We start from the raw sequence: 26,863 nt of genomic DNA on the forward strand, positions 1-26,863 counted from the left end.
ATAAGGTCGACCGTTGGATATCGCGCGCGCCTGCATTTCTAGTGGGTACTTGTTTTCACGAGCAATGTAAGAAACAGCGAGCAATTGCCGAGTTTACTTTGATTTCCAGGGAAAATCGATTTTCGCGAACGTGTCGTCCACCTAGACCGCGAGATCGCTCGATAATATCCAACGAGACGGACGCGTCGAACCAAAAGTGCACCGTTGATCGCGAAAACCGATCGATTGAATCAACGCGTTGATCTCATCCGCATAGCCAGCCAGCTGCCGAGCAAAATCCCAAGATTAATTCACAGAACACGAAGCCGTGCGCAAGATAGAGATTTTTTCAATTTTCCACGTTTGGTCTTAAGCGTTATTTTTCTTGGGACCGATGCTCGCGTCGTATAATATCAACGCGTTATCGATTGTATCACGGACGCATCGGAAAATCTATTTAAGCGTCATGGAATGGCGAGCAAGAGGACGAGAAATGGAGAAGAAAGCCGTAACGCGAGTGGAGCGCAGGTTGTCGAATGGCGTTGTTCGAATTCGCGAATCGGTCGTGCGTTATCGAATTATAAAGTTGAGAAGCAAAATTCGTCAGTTAGAGTGGCATATCCTGCACGCCGCTGGCACGTATCCTCGAACAGACTCTATCGAACTATTACGTTTTGAAACTCAATAACTTGAGAACAGCGAACCGGCGTAACGTTGCGATATTGAATTGAAACTTTTTCGTTATTCTTGTATTTTGATCGATCGATTTAGCCCTCCACCAGAGATTAAAAATATCGCCTCGTAGCTTTTGACATCGAGGCACAGATTATCGTCGGGAGAGACAGAAATCGGCGTGTTTTCGTCGTCGTCTACTCGTCGCAAAATGTGAAGTCGTGTATCTAACTAGTCCTACCAGCTAATAATAAGTACTGTTACGTATTGCTTCTTTCTTAGCATCGACGCTGGAATCTTGAAGCGATTTCGCTTGCGAAGAAGACGCACGTACCGCGCGACGCGCCACTCGAAATAATTTAAGCTTATCCAATAAAATATTCATCTATCACCCAGTTGCCAGAAACGCGTTGTACGCTGTATGAGATTCGCCGTTGCTTTTTTTAGATTTTAATTTTGTAAGTGAACGGTATTCCGATACGTAAGTGACACCGATGGACGATCGAACGTTATCATCTTGGTGCTGTACCGTTGTATGGACATGGCAATGAAATAGCAAAAAGCACGTGAGATTTGTGTAATCGGAGTTTGAGCTCCACTATACGTCGCTATACGAGCTCCACTGTACGTCGTTAAGAATGAGGAGAAGGTGTGAAAGGACCTTGGCGTAGTAGGTCGCCGTCTTTCCACTGTACGACCGAAAGTCCAAAGTCTCGCAACTTTCCATTTTTCCCAGGTATCTACCAGCCAAACGAACGTACTCTTTCCGACTCTTCGTTCTTACGTTTAGTTGTCGTTTCCTTCCGCTCGATTTCTTTCAAACGGTAGAACGTGACGCGTTCGTCCAGCTCTTTTCTCCGCGTCCTCGTTCCTCACGGTCCTGCCAAAACAACCAGCCATTCGTATTCTAATCTCATTCTCCTTCTCTTCTGGAATAAGGCTGGCGATAGCCGGTACATAGGCCGAGAGAGCGAACGAAACGGCGGCGGTATCGTTTTCCTCTCGTCCCTCGTTTCTCGATTTTCACGCAGTCACGGTACGACGATCAGCATCGAGTTTTATAAAGTCAGGCTGGCGCGACATTCTCGACGACAAACACGGTCGATTCTCCTGTTTATTCTCGGACGTCTTGGGAGGCGCGTGGAGGATAGGACCTACCGAAAGTCGTTTGAAAAATGGAAGGAAAAGAAGATGGAGCGGTAAGACGAGAACGGCAACGAGACGATTTGCGTAATTAACGAGGTTCGAAGCTAAATTGACATTTCGCTCGGAGTGTTGCGCGATACTCGGCATCTTCTCGTCCACTCGTAAAATCGATGTGATTTATTCAAAGGACGCTAGGAGTCGGTAGATGGTGTCCATTCGCAGAGTCGTATTCGATGGAAACGATCGTCGCTTGGTCGAGCAGTAGGCGAGGAAACGGACGAGAGGATGAAAGCGAAGGGGAAGGGAGGCTGTTCGGGTAGAACGCGTCGTTTGTTTGGCTCGGTATCCTCGATTATCCGGGTCGACGTACCGTTTTTCTCGATGGAAGCGACATTCTCTCGCGGAAAAAGGAAAGAGTTGGACGACGAGCATGTACACGAAGTTCTTTGATATTGGGTGCCAGTCGAGCGCCAGGACGGCAGCATGACGTAGCAAAGAGACGGGGATCGTTTTCCGACGTAGGTATAAATTGCAAATTAGTTTACCGTCCCCAGCGAGCGCTCGGTTGTTGGTTTATCCGGCGCGTCGCCTCTTCTCTTCTCCGTATCCCGCTCCTAACCTCGCTCCGTCCTGTCTCGTTCCGGCAACCCGTTTCACCTCACCTCGTTTCATTCTCCGTTCCGTTCTCTGTCCTGTTCAATTCCGGTTCGCCTGTTTCGTCCCGTTCCAAACGGCATTCCGAGCGGCTTTAACGGGGCGCGGAGACCAACGACCAAGTTCCTTCGTGATTTTGGCGCGCGAGCAGCCGTCCCTCTTCGTCTTCTTGCTCGCACCCGTCGAAATTCCGAGAAATTTCACCGCCACGGAGATCACGACCGGATTCTTCCGAGCGCGACTAACGCTTCGCAAGCGTACAACGGAATCGTCGAATCGGAAGCAAAGTCCAGAGACGGAGCGTGCGATAGACGGTCGTCCTACGCCGAGACGCGCTCCTTTATCGCAACTTTTCGAACAGAAGAACGATCGACTTCTCTTCATTACAAATCTTCCAACTTTGCGCAACTTCTTCGAATGGCTGGCGAATGGTAGTCGAAGGCGGAAAAACGCTTTCTCCGAGCTCCGTCCGGACCATCGAACGAGACGATAGAGCGACGACGGAACGAAGATAGTCGGGCGATTTTCCAACGTCAAGAACGCTTTTACGCGCATACAGGATACGAGGTACAGTCGCGATACGTCGAAGCTTCAGCCCTTGCGCTGCTGCACCGAAACTCTCTCCGCTGCGAACAATGGGGTGCCCGGTGGATATAAAGCAGCTTCCCTCTTGCGCGTTCTACCGCGACTCGCAAATCCGACACGCGATAATTTGATCAAAGAACAGAGAAATTTGCCTGGCGCGCGGTCCTGTACACCGTCGCTGTAGCTCGTTGACGAGCGGATACCGTGCGCGCACGTGCATACTCGACGAATCGAATCGAATCGGATGGAATCGAGTCGAAACAAAAGATTTCCGCTTTGCCGTCTACGACGCAAGGTCTCGGAGAAAGGGAAAGCAAAGGCGAGAGAGGAAGGAGGAGGGTGGAAAGAAGGGAAAGAAGCGGATACGACGGAAGAGAAAATTGGTAGGATCTATATAGAAAGGAGGGAAAGCTGGGAAAGCCGCCACAAAGAGAAAAGAAAATGGAAAGGCGGAGCGTGAGAGCGGGCGAGCTTGGAAATCCAAGGGGAGGTGAAGGGGGAGTTCCCGCAGGACACGACCCGGCAAATGAGCCGGAGGATGCAAATCAATCCCACGACGCAGCCCTCCAAATTGTGCACCTACGCTCGAATGCGGCAATCCCTTTTCCGGTAGCTGCAGCTGGCAACTAGGGAGCTACCTCGACGGCGGCGACGGTGACGGCGATGGCGACAGCAGCACCGGTGCCAATGCAAGCGGAAGCGGAGCAACCCCTCCCTACCGGATGCCCCCCTTGGGTACGTCGGCTATGCAACGATGTCACTATGCGACCGTGTCGCTCCGCAATGGTGCAACGATCGAGCAACCGAGCAACCAAGTAACCGGCTAGTTGGCCAACAGACTGTACAAACGACGTCGCGATACGACATCCTACAGCGGGAGCATCGACGTATTCCATACGATGGTGCACGGTATCTAACGGTAACGCGGCGTGCAACTACCTTATCGTACTCTTCTCGTCGTTGCCTCGACGATATAGAACGCCTACGTTGAAACGTAATCGACCGACTCTCCGTTGCAACGCGATTTAACGAGTCGAGAGAATGGCAGAGAGGAAAGGGGCGAAGCCGACGGGCTAAATTCCGAAAGACGATTACGATCGAGACACGAGGCTAGACGTGGACGACAATAAGAGAAACGACGACGCATCCAGCCATCTAGGAATGGCGGAGGAGGAATAAAATACGAACGCGGATAAAATTTAATCGCTGGTAAACGTAAGCTGGTCTTCTCGCTGCTTTGTTATCGAGACGATCGCCGCAAGCAGAGTGTGTATAATAGATACGGTCCAATTCGAGGATGGAAGTACCGCGTATTAGTCGACGAGTTTTCCAACGAGCGAGTTCCGCCGTCGCGCGTTATCCGCGATCGTTCCGCCGGATACGGTCGATGCTATTACGCGAGGCAGGCAGTGAATCCGAAAAGCAGGACGTATCGCGCCACGGTGACTCCAGACATCGCCGCTCCACTCCAACACAAACGTGCTAGTTTAATTACTTTACAAATATTAATTATCGCGTTGCACTCCAGCTCGCGCTCCAGCGGAATAGCCTGTTGCGCTTCGCGATTTTATCGGCGATTCCGATAGCGGAACACGAACGGTATTGGTGCTGACGAACGACGATCACCGAAGAAGCACGGCAAAGTGGAGGTCGATTCGATTTCGTTACGACGAAGGAAACTACCCGAGGAAACAGAGGAAGAAGGAGAGAGAGAGAGAGATAGGGGGCGGGGCGGAAGAGACGAAGAAACCACGTTTGCTTGTAAAATCCTCCGGACGTTCGATTCCGTGGAATTATCCGAGCTAAAAGATTTCCGGTTTTCGAAGATGGGACGCGAACGGAGAATCCTCCGAGGGACCTTTTTTTAATTCCCCGAGGGACGGGAGAACGATGAACGAGAGGAAAGCGCTCGATTAGCAAATTGATGCGATTCGCGACGCTACGCTTGGATCGCGGATGTTGATCAATTACCGTAATTGTTGTTCGCCAGGTTGGAAGCTTGTCACGCGACAGTGGCCCGTTCCTTCCTTCGTGCCGGGCATCATTGTAATCACGTTAAAGCGCATACCTACGGACGAACACGTAGCTCGCACGATTCCCGGCAACCGCTGTCTCGTTTGTCCTGCGACGCGAGAACCCGAATCGTTTTTACCTGGCCGTTCCCACCCTTCGCATTACCGGCGTCTCTTCCTTTTCCTGTTGCTTCTTCCCCTTTGTGGAATGGAAAAACGTTCACCGCCCTTTTCCAAAACCCAACAACGCTCAGTTATATAACATTCGCGAACCGCGGAAGACCGAACAGCCGGGATAACGAAACAAAACGAGACACCGAGACCAGATGAGACGATTCCATGGAATATCGGATAAACGAACGAAATCTCCGATATGTAAAGCAAAAAATACATCAAACGCGCGCTCGATACTTCAAATACGTTGCCGGAAACCGGTAACAGTTTCCATTACTCGCACGGCCCAACCATCGAAACGGTCTACTCCGCGACTAATCGAGAAACGATTCCGCGGTTCGTACGCGTCACGACTACCGTTTCATCTGCTTTCGTCCTCGGTCTCGACTAATCGATATTAACCAAGAGAAACGCGCCGAGGATAGACAAAGAGAGAGAGAGAGAGAGGAAGAGAAAACGAAATATTTATTTATTTGTTTAATGGCCATTCTGTTTCATAACCGGTAATCTTGATAGAAATAATTGAAATAGGATGCAATGACACAACTATATATGCAAGAAGAACCTCTTTTATATACAGAGACACACGACGTACATATACATGTAGCACCGTTCGGCGCATCGAACATTTCTCAGAAAATTCAAGAATCGGTACCAGGAAGCGATTAATCGATCGGAACCTTGCATTTGCGGAGAGTAAAGATTCATGGAATCGAACGTATCTGTAATATGCAAGCTCTCGCAAACGCATTCCTATTACAGCATTAAACGTATGAATTCTTCACGATCGAACGTTCCAAACGATCCTGAATATTCTACCTCGTGCAATAAGTTTGTACCGTTCTTTATCAGAAAGAAACTTTTCACTCTCGCGTATTGTCACGCGCTCGAAATCCCAGCGCAAGCAAATAGATAAACAAATCGTCGAGAAACTATTCGACCGGCGCTTTTCTTAACGATAAGTCACGCATCGTTTGCTCTCTTGTTTCAGATACGACCTAGAAGCGGACAAGCTTTACTCCATCACGTGGTACAAGGATCACGAGGAATTCTACAGATACGTGCCTAGAGGGGAACCTACGAAGCACAGCTATCGCGTCGAGGGCGTTAAAGTTGACGTGAGTTGAAAGCTCTCCTGTGTCCCGCAACGTCGCGCACTCTTGTTCCGACTTTGGTATCTGATCATCGTATTGCCACGTACCACGCGCGCGACATCCGCTGTCCGCGTCTTCTCCGCCTTCTACTTTACGGATTATCTTTGTACGATTCCGCTCGACGCTCATGCTCGATCGGAGCGCGATTAACCTTCCCGTGATCTCTACCACGTCTCTCTCTCTCTCTCTCTCTCTCTCTCTCTCTCGCTCTTTCTCGCTCTTCTCGAAGACTGGACGAAGACGAATCAACGAGATCCAGAAGGAAGAGAAGCAGCGATTCGCGCATGGCGATGTCCCCGTTACCAGGACTAACAAAGCGAGCGACATCGACAGAAATTCCATTTACGAGCGACTGGTAAAAGTACAGAAGGAAAGAGCAAGCAGTTACTCGGCTCTTTTATCTCGTATCCAACTTCAATATCCAGCGTATCTCTACACGTGTATAGACGTATTTTTGTATTACGCAATGCGCTGAAACGCGCGCAATTACCTTTGCGAATATGCGTCGGTGGTCCGATCTAAGGTAAACATTTCGCGAATGCTTCTCTTTTTTCTCTCACGGTTGCCGACGTATCGCGAAATTGAGTTCAGTCGGTGGGAAGGTAACGAAGGTTCGCTGGATACGGAAATGACGCGACTCACTACGATGTTATTGTTTTATTTAACAAGTTTACTTTTGGATTATGTTTTTAGCTGGAACTTTTTACGTTACGTACACTGCCGTTTAATAAGCGAACCACTCGGAAACATAATGAAAAGCATAAAGAGGCGACGACGTTACAAACGCTATTTTTTAAATTCTCCTCGAGACTTGCCGTTATTTGCGCGCCACCAACTTGTAATAAATCGACTCATGGAAAATGGATTCGTTTCAGAAGCGAACATCGACGATACCGTACTTGTGTAACGAAACTGAGAAATTGACGAAAACTAGAGTTCGCTGGTTCGTCTACTGAGAAACTGAGCCGTGTGTCAGAACGCCTACCGGTCTCGTGCGACAGATTCGCGAAGGAAAAATTAATCGATCGGTATCGGGTGTTTGTGAAATCCGTTTGAAACGATTTTCACAGCACCGAGCCAACGTATAATATATTTAAAGCTCTAGCCAAATAATTCGTCGATTCTTCTGCGAGTCACGCAAGGATAACGACCGGAGGATCGTAAGCGTCGTTTATGCGCATACAGAGTCGTAACAAGTGGCTGCAAGTTGACGAGAAATTGGCTGGCTGATCGTAAAGACGTTCGTTTACTCTGGTACTGAACGAACAACGAAACCAATATCACCGGCAGTGCAGAGAATTTGCGTTTTTGCGAGTCTCATTCGGAGGAGAAAAGGTGAAACATTCACGTACGCGTACAAATGCGACCAGGTGACGATAAACTAGCAGAGTGCTCGAATATTGAAGCGTTTCGTGTCACGCGATAAACGTAAAAGTCAGCCATTACCGGTTCCTCGTGTAACCATCGGTTCACGAGTATCAGGACACTTGCGAAACTTGAAATCTCCTACCTTTTTCTCGCTCGCTTCTGAATTGCAAAATTTCTTCGGTTTCTATCTTCCGTTTATCTACGTTTCTCAAATTTTATCGATAATTAATTATGGCGATCTTGTTTCGTTAGACCGTTGACCAAGCAACGTTCCGTGAATGTTAAACTCTAGTCGATTAATCGTTGTTTCCATAGTTTTCTCGATCCCCGGGCAAAATGTCGAGCTACGTACGATACCAACGACTCGCGAACAAGAATAGAGACCTGGAATTCGACCGCGATAACGCGACCGATCACCATGCGGAATGTAAAACCGAGTCGCGCGCTTGTTCGTTGAAGAGATGGCTCGTCCACGGCCAAGACGGCACCCAGCTTTGAACGTAAGAAGCCTCTATTCAATTTCCCTTTCCGAATTTTATTCCACGTCGTCTATAAAAGTATTTCATCGAACCAGTCGGAATGGACGGAGTAAAAAGGCCGAAGGAACGACGGGGTGGAAAAGCATAAAGTTCGCGATACGTTTCGATATACGTCGACGAGGTGGATGCGCGTTGTCCCCGTACAGGTGGAACGAGGTCGCCTTTATCGTGCCGAATAAATGTTTGACGAATCGGGACGAGACTAGGAAGAGAGAGAGAGAGAGAAGGGGGGGGAGAGAGAGAAGGAGCGAGATCGCCGCCATCTATCGTGACTGAAGGAAGAGTCACGCGGTGTAAAGTCGGAAAGGCGGAGGAAAAGCTCGGAGGTTAAGAGGAAGAAAGAGCAGGGTGAAGGATAGGAGCAACCGTTGGCTAACCGATCGATTTCTGGGATCGCGCGATGTGGTCCCGGAGGCCGTGGAAGGCAGAAACGGATCGCACGAGACTCGTCTATTCTCGGTACGATACGTCCGCTTCCGATTCGCGTTTTGGAAGGCACGAAAGTTCCGTTTTCCTCGACGCTCGTTAATATCGGCCGACGCGTAACGAGCATTACGTGAGTCGAATCGGCTCATCCTTTCGCTCCGTTCTCGAGATCGAGAAGAGAAAAGGAAGAGAAAGAGAGAACAGCTATTAATCCGACTCGGTCCAATGGCTCTCCGATATCGACAAAGAAATTTCTCCGTGGACAAAAGCGAGCGTGTCTTTTCACCCCCTCCATCCGGACCATTCCTCCACTTGGATACGCTCACGTGACACTTATTGGAGTAGCAGGAATTAAGTGGATTTAGCGGGCGGACTCGTATATTTTTGCTCGGGCTCTCGACTTTTAATTTTCCCTCTCATTCCACCTCCCCCCCTTTTGCTCCGTTACGTAACACCACACTTAATTTCACTATCTGAAAATTTTAAATCGTGGCCCCGATTCCCCGCGTTTATTTAACTCTCCCTTCGCTTCTGCCGCGCTCGTCTGGTTAAAGGTCGACTTTACAAAGAATAGAAGAAAACCAAATGACGGGACAAGCTGCGATTACCCCGCGAACGCGCACGGTATCGCGGCAGACTAATCGACGGCTAGCGGAAACGATTAAGCGCTTTATCGACCAGAGATCGTTCTCCTGACGACGCAACGCTTTCACGCCGTTTTCCCAACGTCGAGCATTTCGAAACGTCCCACGGTAATCCCCTCGTTCGTTAATTCCCTGTTCGCTAAAGACGAAGAATGTGCCGCGGTTCCCTTTAAAATCGTGTTTCGTATCGGAGCGAAACTTTTCATCGGCTAGGAATCGAAGTCTCAAACCTCGAACTCTCTCGCCAATGCTTTCGCGAAACTTTTTCCCTCTGTCTTGCTCTTTCGTTCGAAAGTTTGGCCTTCCGAGACAGCGATCCACTCGTTCCGTGTCACGACGCGTTTTCAAGAAATGTAGCACACGCGAAACAGCGGAGAAGAACGAGTCACGTTTTATCGGAACGCATCCGACGATGTAGCGACGTGCCGCGTTTCTCGCTGAATCGCAGACACGCGTGTCTCTCTATCTCTTTCTCCCTTTGCTCCCCGAGCGACCTAAATCGTTCGGCCGAGAAGTCGCGTTCACCGGACGAAATAACCCCGAAGGTAATGCGATTCTCTCCAACATTTCGACTTTCCTTCACCCTGCTCCCTTGTTTTCCCGCAACTTTTCTCCCCGTTCTCCAACGTAAATCGATTTGTCGATGAAGAAAGTTTGCGTTCGACCGAGTCTCACCGCGGCGGAATAAACGTCGACGTTTCCTCCCGATCGCTAAAAACTTGTCGGCAACTCGATCTGCGCACTCCACATCCAGATTCCGTTGGATTCCTTCGGACGATCGGATCGTCGCGACGCGGACCGACCGCGTGCGAACGGGAACGAAGAAACGGGAATATTCGTAACGTTGGAGCAGAAAGACCCGCGCGTAGGGTAAACGGATTAACAACGTCGCGATTCCATCTATTGCGGGTCTTCCCTTTCCGTGCGAGCTTCCAGCGATCGGATGAATCGCGATCGGATGCCTGCTCGATCGCGTCGCGACACCCACGGTTGCCGCCCGTAGATACCTTTCCCGATCGAACTTCTCGAAATAATTGGCTATACAGATCCCTCGTACTTAACACCGTTATACTTTGCATCGTTACGCTTCGACGCGATGTCTCGCTAACGTTCAGTTAGTCTCATCAGGCATCGAACGACTCACGGTGGAAACACATTTGTTACGTAAAGTGGGGGATGGAAAATTTCGTTCGACGTTGGCCACGAAGGTTAGAAATCGTGGCATAAAACTCGTACAAAACGCGTTTAGCCGCTTTCGCGATGCTTAGCAACGGTATCGAAATTGTTAGCGAAACATCGAACGTGTGCAGCCGGGACGCAAGGGACGGGAGACAGACGCACCTCTGAGCAACGTCGGCTCAGCGACGTACCTTTTCTACTTACCGGTGGAACAAGTCCGCTGTACCCATCTATCTCGCCGAAATAACTTTCAGTACGTAGAGCCGGTACCGGCGGCGACTATGGCAATAAATCGATATAAGCGCGTAAGCCTCTTACCTACCTAATAGCGTAATATTCTGTCTATGAAGAATAATTTCAAACGGCGTGTGGAAAACGCAGCAGCGAGCCACGCGAAGAGCTGGACGGTGGACTTGGACGCGTCGAAGAGTGGCAAAGCTTCGGAAAAATTGGTGCGAAAATGTAACGGTGGCTGTTTGCTCGCTCGATCGAACGAGAAGCTCCATCTCGTTCCATTTGTATCGGTAAACTTTAGTACGGAGAGGGAAAGACTCGCTCTCGTCGATGGAACGCGGGTCGACAGAGGCAAAGGGTTTTTTCCAGGTCGACAGAGAAGTGCGTCGACACACGGAGCCTGGCATCGATCTCGCCTGCCGCGGCCACGAGATCCCCTTTGAAAGATAAAGCGATCGTTGCCAGCCCCAGCTTGCTTCCTGTCGCGGATAGCCCAGGAGAGAAAACACGGTCGAATCGAACAATTAGCGTTCGATCTGGATTCGCCGATCGTGTAAACGCCCATATTTGGTCGTTCGGTATGAGGAGGGACGAGCAAGTCTAAACACTCGGGTCTTCTTCGGCAACGATTTGTAGAGGTTCCTCCTCCGTTAGTTTGCAACGAGGTCTCGCGCAATGTTTCCAAGGTTTCAAACAGTTAGTTTACACGTAGTAGTTTACGCATCCAGTTCGGAATAAAATCGTCCTTGTAGCTAGCCGAGAGGTTGGTCCTTCGAGAAAGGTTCCTATCTGATCGATGCTTCGTAACCACGAACGCGGACGATTAACATGAAAGATTTATCGAGCAACTTCTCGTTTGTTACAGCACCGAAAATCCAATGACAAGGAGGTGCTGCTGCAGGACGTGAGCCTGCACAGTAGCGGACGGTACAAGTGCGAAGTGAGCGCGGAGGCTCCTAGCTTCAACTCGGTCAGCGCAGAAGCCAGCATGGAAGTCGCAGGTGAGCGAACCAGTCTGCGTCAACCCTACGTCTCTCCTACTCTGATCTCTTTCCGTCTCGCTTTGAGTCCGTCCTCGGGTTGCTCCGCTAGTTAATAATCCTTTGATCGCCGCTATCGAACCGCCATAATTTGCGCCAAGCGTTCGCCATTTCCGAGTTTCGGTCTTCTCTGGTATTCGAGGGGAACGTAAACGGGCAGAAGGAAGAGAATCATCGGTCAAATATTTCCACAGCGTCGTTCCGCAAGACGGATGGATGGATGTCAACGTTGGTCCAAAGTGGAATCGATCGAGCCAAAAACAGACTGTCGGCTTTTGCTCCGCTTTAAAATCGATCATAGGGACGATCAAGGTGTACCTGTGTACTGGAACAAAACGAGGATACCTGGCGACCCATTACCGCGAATAGCCGTCGTGTGGCTTCGGCTTTAGCTGGCTCGCGCTTCCATCAACCTGCACTCTAGACCTACGACAACGGAAAACTTCGATCTTTCTTTGGAGCGTTAAATTTTAGGATCGCGTAAAGACGAGGCAAAGTCCGACGAATATTACGGGGATCGTAACGCGGAGCCGCAGACGCGTGGATGGATGGCAGCAGCGAGGAACAAAGAAGGAAGAGACGGGAAACTATAAACGAAAAGGAAAGGCTTCTCGACCGTAAAAGCATCGTCGGCTCGATTCTCGGGAAAGGAGTCGCGACGCGGCAGACTAAAGAGCCGCGCACCGCCTTCGAAAGCTTTCCCGTGGCGTCTTCGAAAACGATGAAATTTCCTTTCTGCGTCGTGTTCCTCTTCTCGTAGTCCGGCCGCGCTCTCCGACCCATGCACGATCGATAACCCACCACGTACCCGCCATTACCGTACCTTTACCGACCTCGTGGAAAATTTGGTACACGGCAAATAACCCGCGGCCATAGTTCGTGCCTCTGCCGAATTCCTCGTTCTTCCAATCTTTCTCCTTTTCTACCCTTTTCTTCCTTTCGCCCTCCTCCGTTTCCTCCCTTCCTCCCTTCCTCCCTTCCTCCTTTCCTTCCCTCATTCCTTCCTTCCTTCCTTCCTTCCTTCCTTCCTTCACTTCCTTCCTTCCGCGAAGCTAACGCATCCCTTCGTTCAAACCGCAAGTGTCGACGCAAACGAAAAGCTAACAAGAAACCGCATGCCACGGTTCTTCGAGCCTCTCTTTGCGAACGTTTATTCCACCCAGTCTAAAGTCCCGTAACCAAAGATTTTCGCGTTTCTCGTAAATTTCAATTTGCTGCTCATTCTCGCTCCGACGAGGAATATCGCGTACGCCTCGCTTCGAATACGCAAACTTGTTCGCGGTATAGGAAAGGGGAAGCGCGCGGATAAAGTCTCTCTCTCTCTCTCTCTCTTTGTCTCTCGATAACGAGAAGCAAAAAAGCGAGAAGGAGAGAGGAGAAGCAAGGTCCCGTTGTAAGCCGAATCGTGTATCTTTGCGCGTAAGGTTGAAGGCGACGCGCGAAAGGATCAATCCGGCAGCAGTCGCGAATGGCTTCGTTGAATATTCTAAGCGGGGTGTCGTGACAGCTTCGAAGGCTTATCGAGGGGATGAACTTTTATCGCGATCGTGCTCTCGAAAACGATCCGACGGCGGAACGTTTCCTCCAACTGGTCCAGATTAAATCTCGAGTCGCGAACGCTGGCAATCTTGCTAAGATATTCGAGAAATAGGAAGAGCTTCGATCGCGCGTCGATCGATCTACGCGACGGTACGCGTGCTCGCGCAATGGAAACGCCAGCATCGATCGTTCGAATTCGCGAGTGATTCTTCCCATGTACGATACTTACATTCGGATTTTCCGTTACATTGCATCGATCGAGGAAACCAAAAGCGAGCGAAAGACACAGAAGATGATTCGCGGTATTGCGAAACGACTGTCTAAATAGAAAAAAGTCGTTGGTATTGGTACGTCCAACGATCGAATCGAAAATACGTGTAAATTAGGTCGTTGGGGAAATTCGCAACGAAGAAAAGATATTTGCGGATAACGTGTCTTTATAGAAGCTTCTTTCATGCTAACGTTTCGCTATTTATGGCGGAATGGAATTGAATACTTCGACTGATTTTATATTCAACGGTACACAAGGTTCTCCCTTTGTTGTTCGGAATCATCTTTTCTCTCGGATATTCTTCGATTTTTCCCGTAATTACTGCGTTTAAGAGAATTCGGCATTTACTTGCTTCACAGAAGAATAATAAACGATTCTTTTTCAATCTTGGAAACGTTATGGCGTGTGTATATATCTTCGAACGACTTAATATTGGAATACCGTAACGAGTACGAACGAAACGGTCTCAACCGTCTTAACCCCTTGCCGTACTTTAGCGAGTCAGACTCGCGATATTCGTGTTTGGCCCAAGTATCTGGTCGCGAGTCTGACTCGCTAAGGAATGTCATTTAATCGTCGCTGTTTCTCGCGAGAGATGACGTTTGCAGTGACGGATCTTGCGGATGAAAATCGGTATCTAAGTTTTACGATAACGGCATTAACTTCGGGCAGCGGTAAAAAATAATCGATTTTCGACCGCATATACTTGCAAATAAAAGATATACGTCGTATTTAATTTTGGTCGAAGGAAAATAGAAGGATCGTGAAATGTGTCAACTGGTTAATTATTTTTGTCGCAACGAAATTAATGCGACGGTTAAAACTGGCTAAATTGAACGACGTAATAAAAATATAAGCAGAATGATGGCTTGTTCCCGATCAAATACTATACACGCAACAGATGAGTCGTTCCTTTGTAAGGGATGAGCGTGGAAAGCGTCGTTGAATTTCGGTCGTTAACGAGGAGGTCCTTATCGTCGTTCGCGTAGATCGCGTTACAAAAAGAGCCTTTAAATTTAAAAAAGCCACGAGACGAAGCGAGACGGAGAGTAGAGCGGAGCGTGGATAGCAGCGAGGAGAATAAGCGACCGCGCGTAAATGTTCTCGATGTGATTGCAGTTCTGCCGCAAGATGGGCCGTCGATAACGGGCGAGGAGAAGGTTTACGCGACCGGCGACGTCCTCGGGCTGAATTGCACCAGCGGCAAGTCCCATCCCGCCGCGACGCTCAAATGGTTCATCAATAGGGAGCAGGTGAGAGAAACGCGAGCTTTCCGTTCGCCTCGCCGGAACTTTGAGAAGCGAAATCGTCGAATAGGCTTTTGCGTGCTCATCGGTGTAATGGTCGATACGTCGAGAGTTATATATTTTAGCACGGCTCGAAAGTTATAGATTTAGACTTTAGAGACAGACAGAGAGAGAAAGAGAGAGAGAGAGAGAAAGAGAGAGAGAGAGAGAGTCCGAAAACATGCGGATAGGCGAACCGTGACGACGGAGCAAGACCTAGAGATCGTTAAACGGATGAGCGAGCGAGGGAAGACGCGGAGAGAGGCGCTCAGAAATGACGATGGCAGAGGCAACGATACCGGCAACGACGACGATGCTTGATGAGCCAAAGCTCCAATTAACGAGCTGTGGGAGAACGCGCGCGTAGTAGGGCGCCAGTCGACTCTACATTCGCCTCGCTGCGCCAACGTGCCACCGCCAACCACCGCTTTCCGGGAACGTCCTCTTTTGCCTCGGCTACTCTCTGCAACTCGACGACTTTTCGACTCTCTCTCTTCTCTTTTCAGAGAAACAAGAGCCAACGAAGAATAATTCGAGAAACAGAGGCAAGGAGAGATTGCTCGAAAGAAAGAAACGGCGAGGAGGAGGGAAAGACGAGAGAGACGGTCGGCGGAAGTAGGAAATTCGGGCAACTCGGTTAACTGCTAATTAATCCGCGTCACGTAGTCGAAGGGAATTTAATTTGTCTGGGAGAAAAGTCGGCCGAGTCGAACCGGTCGAACAAAGGAAAACCGCGATCGAATCTCGCGTTTTCGATCGTCCGCCTCTCGCGGTAGATCGCCGGGCCGCGAGGTCTCGTCACTCCGAGGATTTAAAAATATAATCCGCAAAGCGCAGGCAGTTGAAGCGAGTAGACACGAGCTCGCAAGTTGCGCGCGTTTAAAGATTACGTCGATGAACGTCGCTGCCCCTTTAGGGCTTCGCAGCGAATCGCGCGCGCCGCGACGGCTCGAAAAGTTTCCTATTATCCGACTCGTCGTCTCCCACCTCCGCGTTGCTCGAGGAAAACTTGCCAACCTTCTCGACGATGTCCATTAGGAGTTGAGCGAGTTTAGCGCGCCACTTAACGCGAGTGTAATATCGTTTCGAAAACGTTCTCGTCGTGACGACTCTCGAAAGATTCGGCGACAAAGCCGACGGGGATGGCCGCAAGAGGCCTTCGACTTTCCACGGCCCGCGGCCCTCGATCGCTCGCGTTCCGCCTCCGGCTGCACTTAATCTTCGATTCTCTTTCAATTACCCGGCTTCGGGCGGTCGAGCGAACAATCCTTTCTAAGGCTGCGCCTTCTTTCCTCTCTCCGTTCGCGTCATCCACTTTGGAATTTACCGAAACGCGCCGGCAGATCGATCGATGCGTTCGATCAGAAACAAGAAAACAAGAAAACAAAAAAACAAAAAAACAAGAAAGCAGAAAACAAAGAGGGAAGGAAGAGGAGCGCCGTTAAATAGCGTGAGTACGCGCGAAAGAAACGAGAGATAGGAGGCTCGACGAAGTTTGGCGAAGGAGGAACGAAAATAGGACGGAGACGCGATCAAAGGGATCGAGAGAAGCAGCGCAAGCCGAGGAGAATACGGCTTAAAAATGATTTAATTTCGAGGCTCGTTTATCTCTCGGTCTCCGGTCCGCTCCCCCTTTCGCGAACAGATTCACGGAAGAAGCGGATGAAAATGAAGATGAGGATGAAAAAGGAGAGGCAATATAGTTTCGATAAAACGAGGACAGCGTGCGCAGTGTCGGTTCCTTGCTACGGAATCCTTAGGACTCGCGCGCGAACGTTCAACGAGCAGATTTTCTCGGCAAACGTAGCTGCCGCGCGCCGGCCTTTCATTTCGCGAAAGCAAGACGAAGTTCTTTGCTCGGGTAGCCCGCGGCTGCGAATCTCGTTTGCTCTCGGAGAAAATCTCGTCGCCGCGACGTACCGCGACCTTTCGACTTGGCGTTTCGACTACTCGCCTTCCATCGCCGGTACTAAAATATTTCGGATCCTCTGGAACGCGTATCCTACCCGCGATGAAATATTCGAATCACTTCGAACATGGTTCAAAGCCTAAAACTCTAAACGCCGCGTCGTATCGTTCTTTTCGTCCTCGCGAGCATCGTCGCTTCTTTCGCTCGTTTTCCGTAACTCGTCGATGTTCGATCGCGAGAATTCGACACTGTCGCGCGACGATAAAAAGGAAGTTTGACTGGATCCTCGAGGCCGATCGCCCTGACTGTCTCTCACACGCTGCAACTCGTGGAACACGTCCCGTCGCGTTTGTTTCAGGTGAAACCAGACACGGAAATGGTGTTCGAGCAGCACGGACTTTATTCGGTGATATCCAGTTTACGACTGCAATTGGAACCGGATCACATCGCCGGCGACAAAATAAACGTCAGGTAATTCCGCCCTGGACAATCTCCTCCCCACCCATCACAACCACCACCACCAACACTCACCAACACTCATATCATCACCGCCACTCTGCCATCACTGCCATCGCTATCATCGTCAACAGCCCGACTCGTCCAGCCCCGACGATTAATACGTCTCTATAAATTTTGTCGAAGATGCGAGGCGACCGTGGTATTGGACTCGATGTCGGACAAGCCACGCTTCGAGACGCGCACAACGGAAGTTTTCGGTAAGCTCTGCCTCGTTACGATCTCCGCGACAATTCTCTGTTCGGCTAGTTGCACGCGAAAATACGCGATATGCGACAAGTAGCCACACGTATAACGGCTATAAACGTATATTTTATTTTCCAACATGTACATATCGTATGGATGCATTTGGTAACGCATATTTAATGACTAAATTGCGTGTGCGTAGTTCGTTACTCGAATGGCAACGATTTTTACCGCGGCCGTAAATAAACTCGATATTAATACAACTTGTCTATTTTTATCGAAACAGAGTTTATTTTACCGCACTATCGTAATTATCGATTCCACCTTGTATATTTTAATTACGGATATATCGAACTGTAATCGTTTTATCCTGTGTACAACGAGTATAGCTACGTATAGTAGGACGTTCTGACGGGATTAAGAGGCAATACGTAACATTAGGTTGTCCGAAAAGTGCCTTTCTTTTACAGGCCCGTCTCTTACAACGACGCATCTTTATACGAACATGAAATCTAATCTGTCGAACGTCGTGATCTTTATTTTGATAGAACAAAATGGATCGTATAAAACGAAAGAAACTTATCGGACGACCTAATAGTGAAAACCGACGTTCGTAATCGTCGAACTTTGTAGAAATATCTGAACGAGCTCACCGTCTTCGTATCCTTTGACCTCGGAATTAAAAGTCTCGAGTGTGCAAAATATATTTTTCCACGCGCCGCTGAATTTTAGCAATTAATTTATACGAGCGACGGGACGAGAAAGTCTGAAAATCGCAGTCTTAGATGGCTGCTACGTATATATCGCGTGAGTATTCGCGCGAATACGTCTTTTACGTGCGTATCTTCGTGCGAAACTAGCCTTCCGGTTTCCTTTTCTCGCGTCCCACAACGCGCCTTTCGTTCGCTTCTCGTCGGCCGCGTCCTCTTTCGAAAAATGGACGAACGAAGGAGAAGCGAGAACCGTCGAAACGACGGACGCGTTAATTAACGCGTGCCTGACGGCGCGAGAAACGATTACCTCGTTATTTCTCAGCGAAAGAGGCGCAACCCCGTAGAAAGCGAGAAGGAGAAGGGGAAAGGGAGGACGCGAGGAGTCACTTTCGCAGGAAATTAAGCATCGTTCGCGCGCTCTAACGAATTAAGGATGCTTTACGATCGTCGGTGTCCGTGGAACGGGCCTGCACCGGCCGCAAAGTCGGCCCGAGCTTCCCTCGAGAGGCGCGCGCTCGCTCCAACTACCAAAATTAAAACAATAATTTACGCTCGTTTACCTTTCGCCTCGGTTTCTCCTTTCTTTCTTGTTCAACGCCAGCGATCAATTCCATACATTAGGTTACGATTACGATCGATGTAAATGGTTCTGGCGGATTAAGCAAATAGAATAAAAAGTTGGTCGAGTTAACGAAGCCTCGATATCTGAAATGTTACGTTCGCGCGAATTAATTGCATCAAACTCGTTACGCGTGTACGCGGTGGCTCGCGAAAATACTCGAATATTTCTAGAAACTTTCGCGTATATATCGTAGGAAACGTTTCAAAGTTCCAGAAACTTACGGAAACCTTTTACGAATACATTGTGTATCACGCACAGTATTTCGAATTTCATCGCCGTTGTAACGAGTTGTGAGTATCGTGGATATAACGTTAGAGTTTCAAACAAACTCGAAAATCTATATTAAAGCTACGGATATTTGGTACAGTGATATTTTCGGCAATAATTCCAGATATTCCCCTTTCGAATGGAAGTTCTGCCGTGCTTGATTATTTTTGGCAGTGCTTCGGAACGTTGGTCGGTCGGAAAATTCATCGTAATCAGAATCGTGGCCTTAGTTATGCTCGATCACGAATTCTACGATGACGAATGAAATCGCGTGGGTCGCCACGCGATTCGGAATGAAAATTAAAAGAGGTGGAAATAAAACATAATCGAGTGGAAGTAGCGTTTGTAGAGAACGATCGATCGCAAAGGGAATGGGAAATTTGGTCGCCGCCTCTCGGACGGGACGCCCGTGAAGGGTAAACGTCGGCCGAAATCGCCAAAGGGGACGGTAGCGGAAGCGAGAGAGCTTCGTGCAAAGGGAAAAGAGAAAGAGAGAGAATGGCGAACGTCTCGACGAAATTGCTCTTAACGATCTTCGATTTTCTCGTTAGACCAAGTCGTTCTTGGAAGCGACGTACGTCGCGTTGCCGCATTTGCCGCTCTCGCTCTCGTTCCTCTCCACCCTTTGCATCCTCGCGACTCCGTTACCTACCAAATTCTCCTAGGCCGAAACTTTTCGAGAAGATCGAGGCTAAACGTCCAAGAACAAAGTTCCAATCGTGTCGGCTTAAAAACTTGAAATTTCCGCTTTGACGAACCTCGCTCGTAAACGTTCTTCTCTTCTAGCTTGCTTCTTCGAGACTAGGTTTCCCTCGACTAATTGGCATGCATACTTTACCAGGTGATGCGAAACACTTTGACACTTTCTTCCTAATACCAATGTGTCGTAGATGGAACTCGTAAAATTCGCTAAATACAAAAGTTGCATTTTTGCTTGGCTATCGCGCGATAGATTTCAAAAATCAACGGCCAAATTATCCGCCAGGAACTTTTCCAACGGTAAACAGGGGATGCCAAGGTGGATCGAATAGCGCGTGTATCAAAAAGTAGACAAAAGTAGTGCGAACAGCTTCGAAGATATTTTCAGGGATCGGTTTAGTGTACATAATAATAATCTGTATTATCAGCAAACGGATTAGCACGCTAAAACATATTATACATATTTATAAAGACCTCGTCGAGGTTTTCGACGATCAAAACGAAACGCGTCTTCCGTTAAATGTTTCAGTGGAAGGACAGGGCAGCCTTGCAACGCCTTCCGTGTGCCTGACAGTAGCCAGCGCGCTACTTCTCCGACTACTGCCAACCTTGGTTTAGGAATAAGCGTGCGAACCGCGCGCGGCCGACCGCGTTCGCGTCGACGAGACGCAATTGCCACGCGCACGACTGGACTCCATCGAGTAGGAAAGAAGAGAAGATGAGAAACGCAAGGATGGAAGAAAGAGACGGATGGACGATCGTCGTACCTAGCGATCAAATGCTAATAGAAATAATAGGGAAATATCGTTGGAACGCTGGACGAAAATACCGCGACGATCGAACAAACAGAGAATCGAAAGGCGGGTCGGAGCCGGAAAAATTCTGGTTCGCGGAGTTGGCGAGGGACGAGTATCGCTTGGCTACTTGGCCGATGGGTGATCGATCGGGGCACCGAGGTCGCCGTGAGGCAATCGCGGGGCAGTCGCGGGTCCGGGAAAACGCGCGCGCGGATTATCATCCCGTTGGACGGCACGCGACTCGAAAATACGATTTACGAGCCTGTAAGCGGATTAATTTGGACGATTCGACGTGCACGGGATAGCGTAAATATTTGTCTGGAGCGCGTAGGGAAGCGAGTCGGCGATTCTTTCGCGGCGATTCCGATAGATATCCGCGACGAGCGAGAGCCGCGACCGAGCGAGGCGTCTCGACGATCCACCCCGCGCATATCCGTGTTTCTCTCGCATGACGCGCATCCGCGTAGCACGCAACGATACCCACGTGTACTCGTTATACGGCTTCGAAGCTTTTAACTCCCGTTGTAATTCCGAAAAGGCGGGACGAGATCGGTCGCGCGGTTCTCGCTCTCCAACCAAGAACGAACGAACGAGAAACCTAGAGATTTCCGCTTCCCTTCGCGTCCGCGACTTCTCTCTTTGTGTCTGTATACTTTGTACATAGCTGCGACGCCTGCACGCGCGTACATCTGCCGTTATCTACGAAAACTAGATACACCTCGTCGAACATTACGATAGAGAAGAGAAAGCATTGGATCGCGAACTTTATTCGCGCTTTCCGTAGAAACGTAGACAACGTGGCGCGGCGTTTTTCCAAAAACCGGATCCGTCGCTCGTTTCGAAACGAGCTACGATCGGGGCTGCGCAGTCGAACAACTCCCCGAAACTACCGAAAATCGGACAGAGATTACGTACTTGTGTGTATGGCCTAATGTATATACGTATACATAATACATATATATATATATATACATACATATATATATATTTCGCATATTTAGTAAATAAATCGTATTTCATTACAAAAGCGATTCTCAAGCCCGACACGTCCCGCCGAATACCCTCTGGGTTGGTACTCCTCGGGCTAAATAATAATATCACCTCAGCCGCGATTCACTGGAAACCTCGATCCTGGTATACTATACGGTGGGTCGTCGGTGTTCGTTGCCTCTGGCCGGGCGTGTACCCACGGCCCATTATCTCCTGCCCATTTACGTGTACGCGAAACAGACGAGCGCGATTAGAAGATCTCGGCGTGTTCCGGTGGCTCGATCGGCTTTCGCCGTCGGACGTGGAGGATCTCCGGCTGTTCCAGTGGTCGAGAAAGAATTAATGGTCGTTCGTGCCACGGGACAATACGGGGCAGAGGACGCGCGGGGATCGTGCAAGGGGCGCCCCTTAACTCGATACCAGAAGGAAATTCTCGAGAGGATAAACGGTCGGTCGACGCGAACCGACGCGAGTCTCCCGGAAGACGATCGATGCTAATGGCCCGTGCCAGACCAGGCGGCCTGCCTCGTCCTTTGAATATGTATCGACGCGTGCTCTCCCTTCGTCTTTCGTCGTTTCGCCTTTCTATTTTCACCTTTCGACGCAAACAACGACAGAGGCTTCTTCGTGCTCTCGCCTTCGTCTGTCGGAGTGCGCGCGATACCTCGCGGTCCAAACGAGGAGGCGACGAGAGTGCCAACCATCGAATCCGATTACGAGCGGTTAGCATTCGGCGCCGGCTCGAATTTGCTCGATTTGTAAGCGAGCGAGTGTGTTGGACGTTCGTCGACGAGTCGAATTGGCGAAACGGGAGACGAGTTTGGCATCGAGGAGACCAGGGAATCGATGCGCGGCAATTATAACCGCGTCGTTGTCCCTTCTCCTTCCTTTCTCCTCCCTCTCTCTCTCTCTCTCTCTCTCTCTCTCTCTCTCTTCCTCGTTCCATTCTTCAAATATCCATTCTCTCTCTTTCAATTTACCTCTCTCGGACGGATCATTGACTTTTTGTTCGTCACGATACACCAAAAATACACGTATGACGCGTAACAGGGAGTGGGAGGAGGAGAAATAAAGTCGATATCTCTCGGTATTACGTAGTTGAGGCCAATGACCGGGAAACGGGGTCGCGATCTCTTAAGTCGTCCGCGAGATCCTTTTTTAAAGTATTCCACTGACCCGACCTTAAAACGAACTGGCTCCACGATTCCTCGTACTCGACCGAGCACGAAAGAACGGTTAGCGGCTAGTTACCCGAGGAAGCCAGCGATCGACGTCCAACGTTTCTTGGACACAGAGACTTTTATTAAAATTATTATAATCTCGCGCGAGCACCCCAATAGATTCTTCGTTTCGATCGAAATTGAATCTCGAGTTGATCGATATTCCGCTCTCGTGGTCCTCCTGTCTTGCCTTACCTTTAATTAACTTCTTCGCCGGGGCAGACTCGTTCTTCTCTTTTTCCTTTTGTTCCGACGCGCCGCGAAGTTCGCACGCCTCCGCGTTTCCACGCTGTCTTTCCCCTGCGACGACATAAATCTCAATTATTCCTTTCAACGTGTCGTTTATCTGCTCGTCGGTTTTTTTATCCACGCCAAGTACGAGACGGCAACGCGGTACGTTTTCGCAGGTTGCAAAGGCCAGGTTGCAGCAGCAGCGGCGAGAATCGACGACGTGCTCTTGAAAGGTGCGGACGGTCGCGAAACCTTCGCGATCGTTCGCCGTCTTCCATAATTTCTTCCATTTCTCCCAGCATCCTGAATTATAAAATGTCGACCGGTCTTCTTACTCGCGCACCTGTGCTCCTGAAAAACCGCACTCGGATCGATCGGTTCTCCGACTAGCGCGATACCTTTCGGCTGCCTGCCAATCCGACTTTTAGACGCAACCTCTCGATTACCGCCAGTGGAACGTCATCGGCTGAGATACGATTCTCGGATGCGGCAGCCTGTTCGTAATTACGGTAAGAAACTTTTCTTTGCAGCATCCGACGTCGCGACTCTCTCCCAACGTTCTCGTTTATCGAGATGTTCGAAAACGAAGAACCGGAAGTTCGTACGGGCGAATATTATCTACCTATTGACACTTGCGTGAAATTACCGTGCGTCCCTTGGAGCATTTTTATATCTCTCTTCTTTTTCTCCTTTCATATCATTCTTTCTCTCATAAAAGAAAATTCTTCCAGTTATTCGTACACGGTGACTGACAAATATGTCACACAACACGTACCGTACGGAATTTTGATCTATTTATTATGCGCGTTACTTTTGAACATTCCGCGATGTTGACGCTTTGATCAGACACCACTATATCGGTAGAATGTGAAATCGATGTAAAAACGTATACATGTATGCGTGTAGAAACTACAAAATTTTTGCTATAAACGTATATTGGATAGAAGATGAGTACACGGTATGAATAATGGTCTTAAACGTGCAATTGGCATTTATTTTCAACGTTTAGTAAGCTGTAAAATTTCGACAACCTTATCGTCTCTAATATCGTATACTTGCGCTAAATACCATGTAGTTTCTATGTATATCTTGGATTTTATTTCAGTCGTATAGTTTCAATCGTACGTTTATCATATACGTAAAAATTTTCTACGGTAAGTGTTGGAATATCTTGATGAACCGCTACAGGTAATTTCCCGTTTCAACTTTATGTTAAACTACCAAAAGCCCTTCTCTGGATCGAATCCGAGTGGAAAGTAGAATTGAAAGAGAAAAGTTTTAATTTTATTAAATTTACATCTGGAAGATAATTGTCCAGCAATTTATTAAAGGAGAACATAAGAAAACGTAAAGCTTCTTCGAGCCAGCCATTCGGTTATGTAGTACACTCGTGTCTTCTCTACAAACAACTTTATTTAATTAATTGAAACGCATTAAGTCTTTGCGAAAGTAAAGATGCAAACAAAGCTAAATTCGACTCTCACTCGCTAAACTCTGTTCCGAAGGTCTCTTCCTCTTCGAGTTGCACCTCCTTAGACTCTTTCGCTATATACATCGTATCGTGTCTGTATCGGTATTACCAACCTGATGAACAGGAAAACCAGTACGGTGTAGGTAAGCGATGAAGAAAAATTGACAAAAAAACAGTACAGATATCTGAATGCAAAAAGAATATACCAAGAGACAAGTGCAGAATACAAAAGAGTCACGCACACATACGATGCAGACCAGATGCGTAAAAGTAGTATGTTCCGTTTCAAGACGGACGTGAAACGCTTGAACCGTTCGTCGACGAAAGCTAATTTTATTTTCGTAGCCATGAATTTTCGACAACTACTTGAATATATGCAATTTAACGAACGCGATATTCTCGATATCCATTTTGTTCGACGATTGCAGCGATACAGACGACTTTCGAGTCGTATTTGGTCGCTGACTAATAATAATAAACCGACAAATTACAAGTCGTAAATTATTAATTTCGCTCTCGAATAGAATAATCAGATAATGTACGATTTATACGATTTATACAATTTTCTCGCGAAACTTCATTTGTTTTATTACTTGTTGGCTTTATCGATAACGGTAACTTCTAACTCGCGACTTGCGCCTAAAACTTGTCTAATAATGTTGGTTTAGCTGTACAAAACAGTTTTATAAGCAAGGCCGGTGCGTAAAGTATCTTAAAATTCGCGACAAACTGGACAGAAATAGGTGGTTAAGAATTTCCAAAGTAATTTAGAATGTTCAAACGGACGAAAGCTTGACAGCGCTGGAATTCCACAGTGGCACGTTGCACGGTAAGTGGTTCCTTTGGAAGAAATTTCTGCCTGCTCGATAAACGCCGGTGTTCGTCGCGTAAGTCGACTTTCCACATTATTCTTTCGATCGTCGAGAAGGTAATGTCACAGTTCCCTAGTTCGTTTTCTTTTTTTTTCTGTCTCAAAGTATTAGACATCCTCGTTTCGCCATTCTGACGATAGATAGTTACATCGAAGTCGATCGCATTAAAATTTCCATGGAAATTCCCTAGAACTCGTTCCTTTCTCCGATCCGCCAAACTTTTGGCGTGAAATTTGAAGTACGGCACAGCCCATGTCCGAGCTAATGGAAAGACAAAAATACTCGATTAGCAAAATTCCAGGATTAAGAATAATACGGCGAGCGTTACTTTTTTCACGCTGAATTGCTTGTGTATCGAAATGAAAATCATGAAAATTGTCAGTTTATTTCGATATTTAGGAATACCATATTTCTATATTGTCTTTTTCGTCAGATTCTTTAATTATCACGATGCACTTCGAGTATCATTTAGAGTCAATAGGATAAATCAAAGAGCTTTCTTTTTTTTATGATATTTATTATATATTAAAATATTTTGTACGTTTATAATTCGCAAGATGACTCTTGCGAAGCTCGACAGCTTCGGCGTTCTCGAGATTTTCGCTTACTTGTTTGGCTGTAGAATTCCCCGACTTTTTTAACACACCTAAATAACTGCGTAGAGACATGTAAACGAATTAGCTTTTATTTCTAGTAATTCGATTTTAAAGTTACTATCCTTTTGAAAATTCCCTCTGCGCAAAGCATTTATCGTCTATAGAACTGTAACGACGTTTCCATTTTCCTGTTGCAAGACTAGAAATGAAAAGCAACGCTGTCGGAAGGGTGCAGACACACGGATTATAGAGACGAGAAGACAATGGAGAGCACGCGACATGCCACAAGCAACGATGCTCACTTTGCCATTCGCAAAACTACTGGCAGTTAGTTTAGATTTATTCGGCTGGAATTATTTCAAATAAATGTTCGCAAACGGAAGATAAAAGATTCAAAAGGTAATGCAATAGATATATTCAATGATTTCCTTTACTTTCCGTCGATCGTTCCTTCTTGGAAACGAATATGGTGGAAACTAGGAATAACTTGAATTAAAAATACATATAAGGAAATATGCGAGATATAATAATAGATGGAATAATACAAATATTCTTATGTTCGTTTAATATATTTTATTATTCTACCCTTTTTCTATTATTCCGCTGCTTTATTGTTATTTTATTAGTATTATTAATACCAGCAATATTGTTCGAAGTAGAGCTGATTTTAAAATCTTTACATTTTCAATATTATTAATATTCTTTTAAATCGTGTTATTCGATATTATGCATTATTAATTGTGTATTATTTAACAATTTTATCTAATAATTAACTAGTAACTTTTTCTTTATATTAGCTTATATTATAAGAATTGCATTACACGTTAGTTTGTAATTAAAATTTGCAAAATTTCAGTAGCCTTATATTTCAA

General features: G+C 47.7%; 2 protein-coding genes across 10 annotated transcripts in view; one reads left to right on the top strand and one right to left on the bottom strand.

Annotated features, from left to right (window-relative positions):
- The window catches only part of LOC126923137 (uncharacterized), a 141,836-nt gene extending 120,198 nt beyond the window's left edge, over nucleotides 1–21,638 (top strand). For all 9 annotated transcript variants that reach the window (XM_050736287.1, XM_050736290.1, XM_050736289.1 and 6 more), the window contains 6 exons: nucleotides 6,214–6,340; nucleotides 11,632–11,767; nucleotides 14,736–14,869; nucleotides 17,170–17,282; nucleotides 17,454–17,527; nucleotides 20,344–21,638. In XM_050736287.1, coding sequence (XP_050592244.1) covers nucleotides 6,214–6,340; nucleotides 11,632–11,767; nucleotides 14,736–14,869; nucleotides 17,170–17,282; nucleotides 17,454–17,527; nucleotides 20,344–20,432 — 673 coding nt within the window. In that variant the 3' untranslated portion in view covers nucleotides 20,433–21,638. The remainder of the gene's footprint in view (nucleotides 1–6,213; nucleotides 6,341–11,631; nucleotides 11,768–14,735; nucleotides 14,870–17,169; nucleotides 17,283–17,453; nucleotides 17,528–20,343) is intronic.
- Nucleotides 21,639–24,359: 2,721 nt separating this feature from the next.
- The window catches only part of LOC126923140 (ciliogenesis and planar polarity effector 2), a 61,068-nt gene continuing 58,564 nt past the window's right edge, over nucleotides 24,360–26,863 (bottom strand). The window contains exon 5 of the mRNA XM_050736304.1: nucleotides 24,360–25,656. The gene's annotated coding sequence lies outside the window, so the exon portion shown is untranslated. The remainder of the gene's footprint in view (nucleotides 25,657–26,863) is intronic.

This window comes from Bombus affinis, chromosome 13 (genome assembly GCF_024516045.1).
Source record: "Bombus affinis isolate iyBomAffi1 chromosome 13, iyBomAffi1.2, whole genome shotgun sequence".
In the NCBI taxonomy this organism is placed as follows: domain Eukaryota; kingdom Metazoa; phylum Arthropoda; class Insecta; order Hymenoptera; family Apidae; genus Bombus; species Bombus affinis.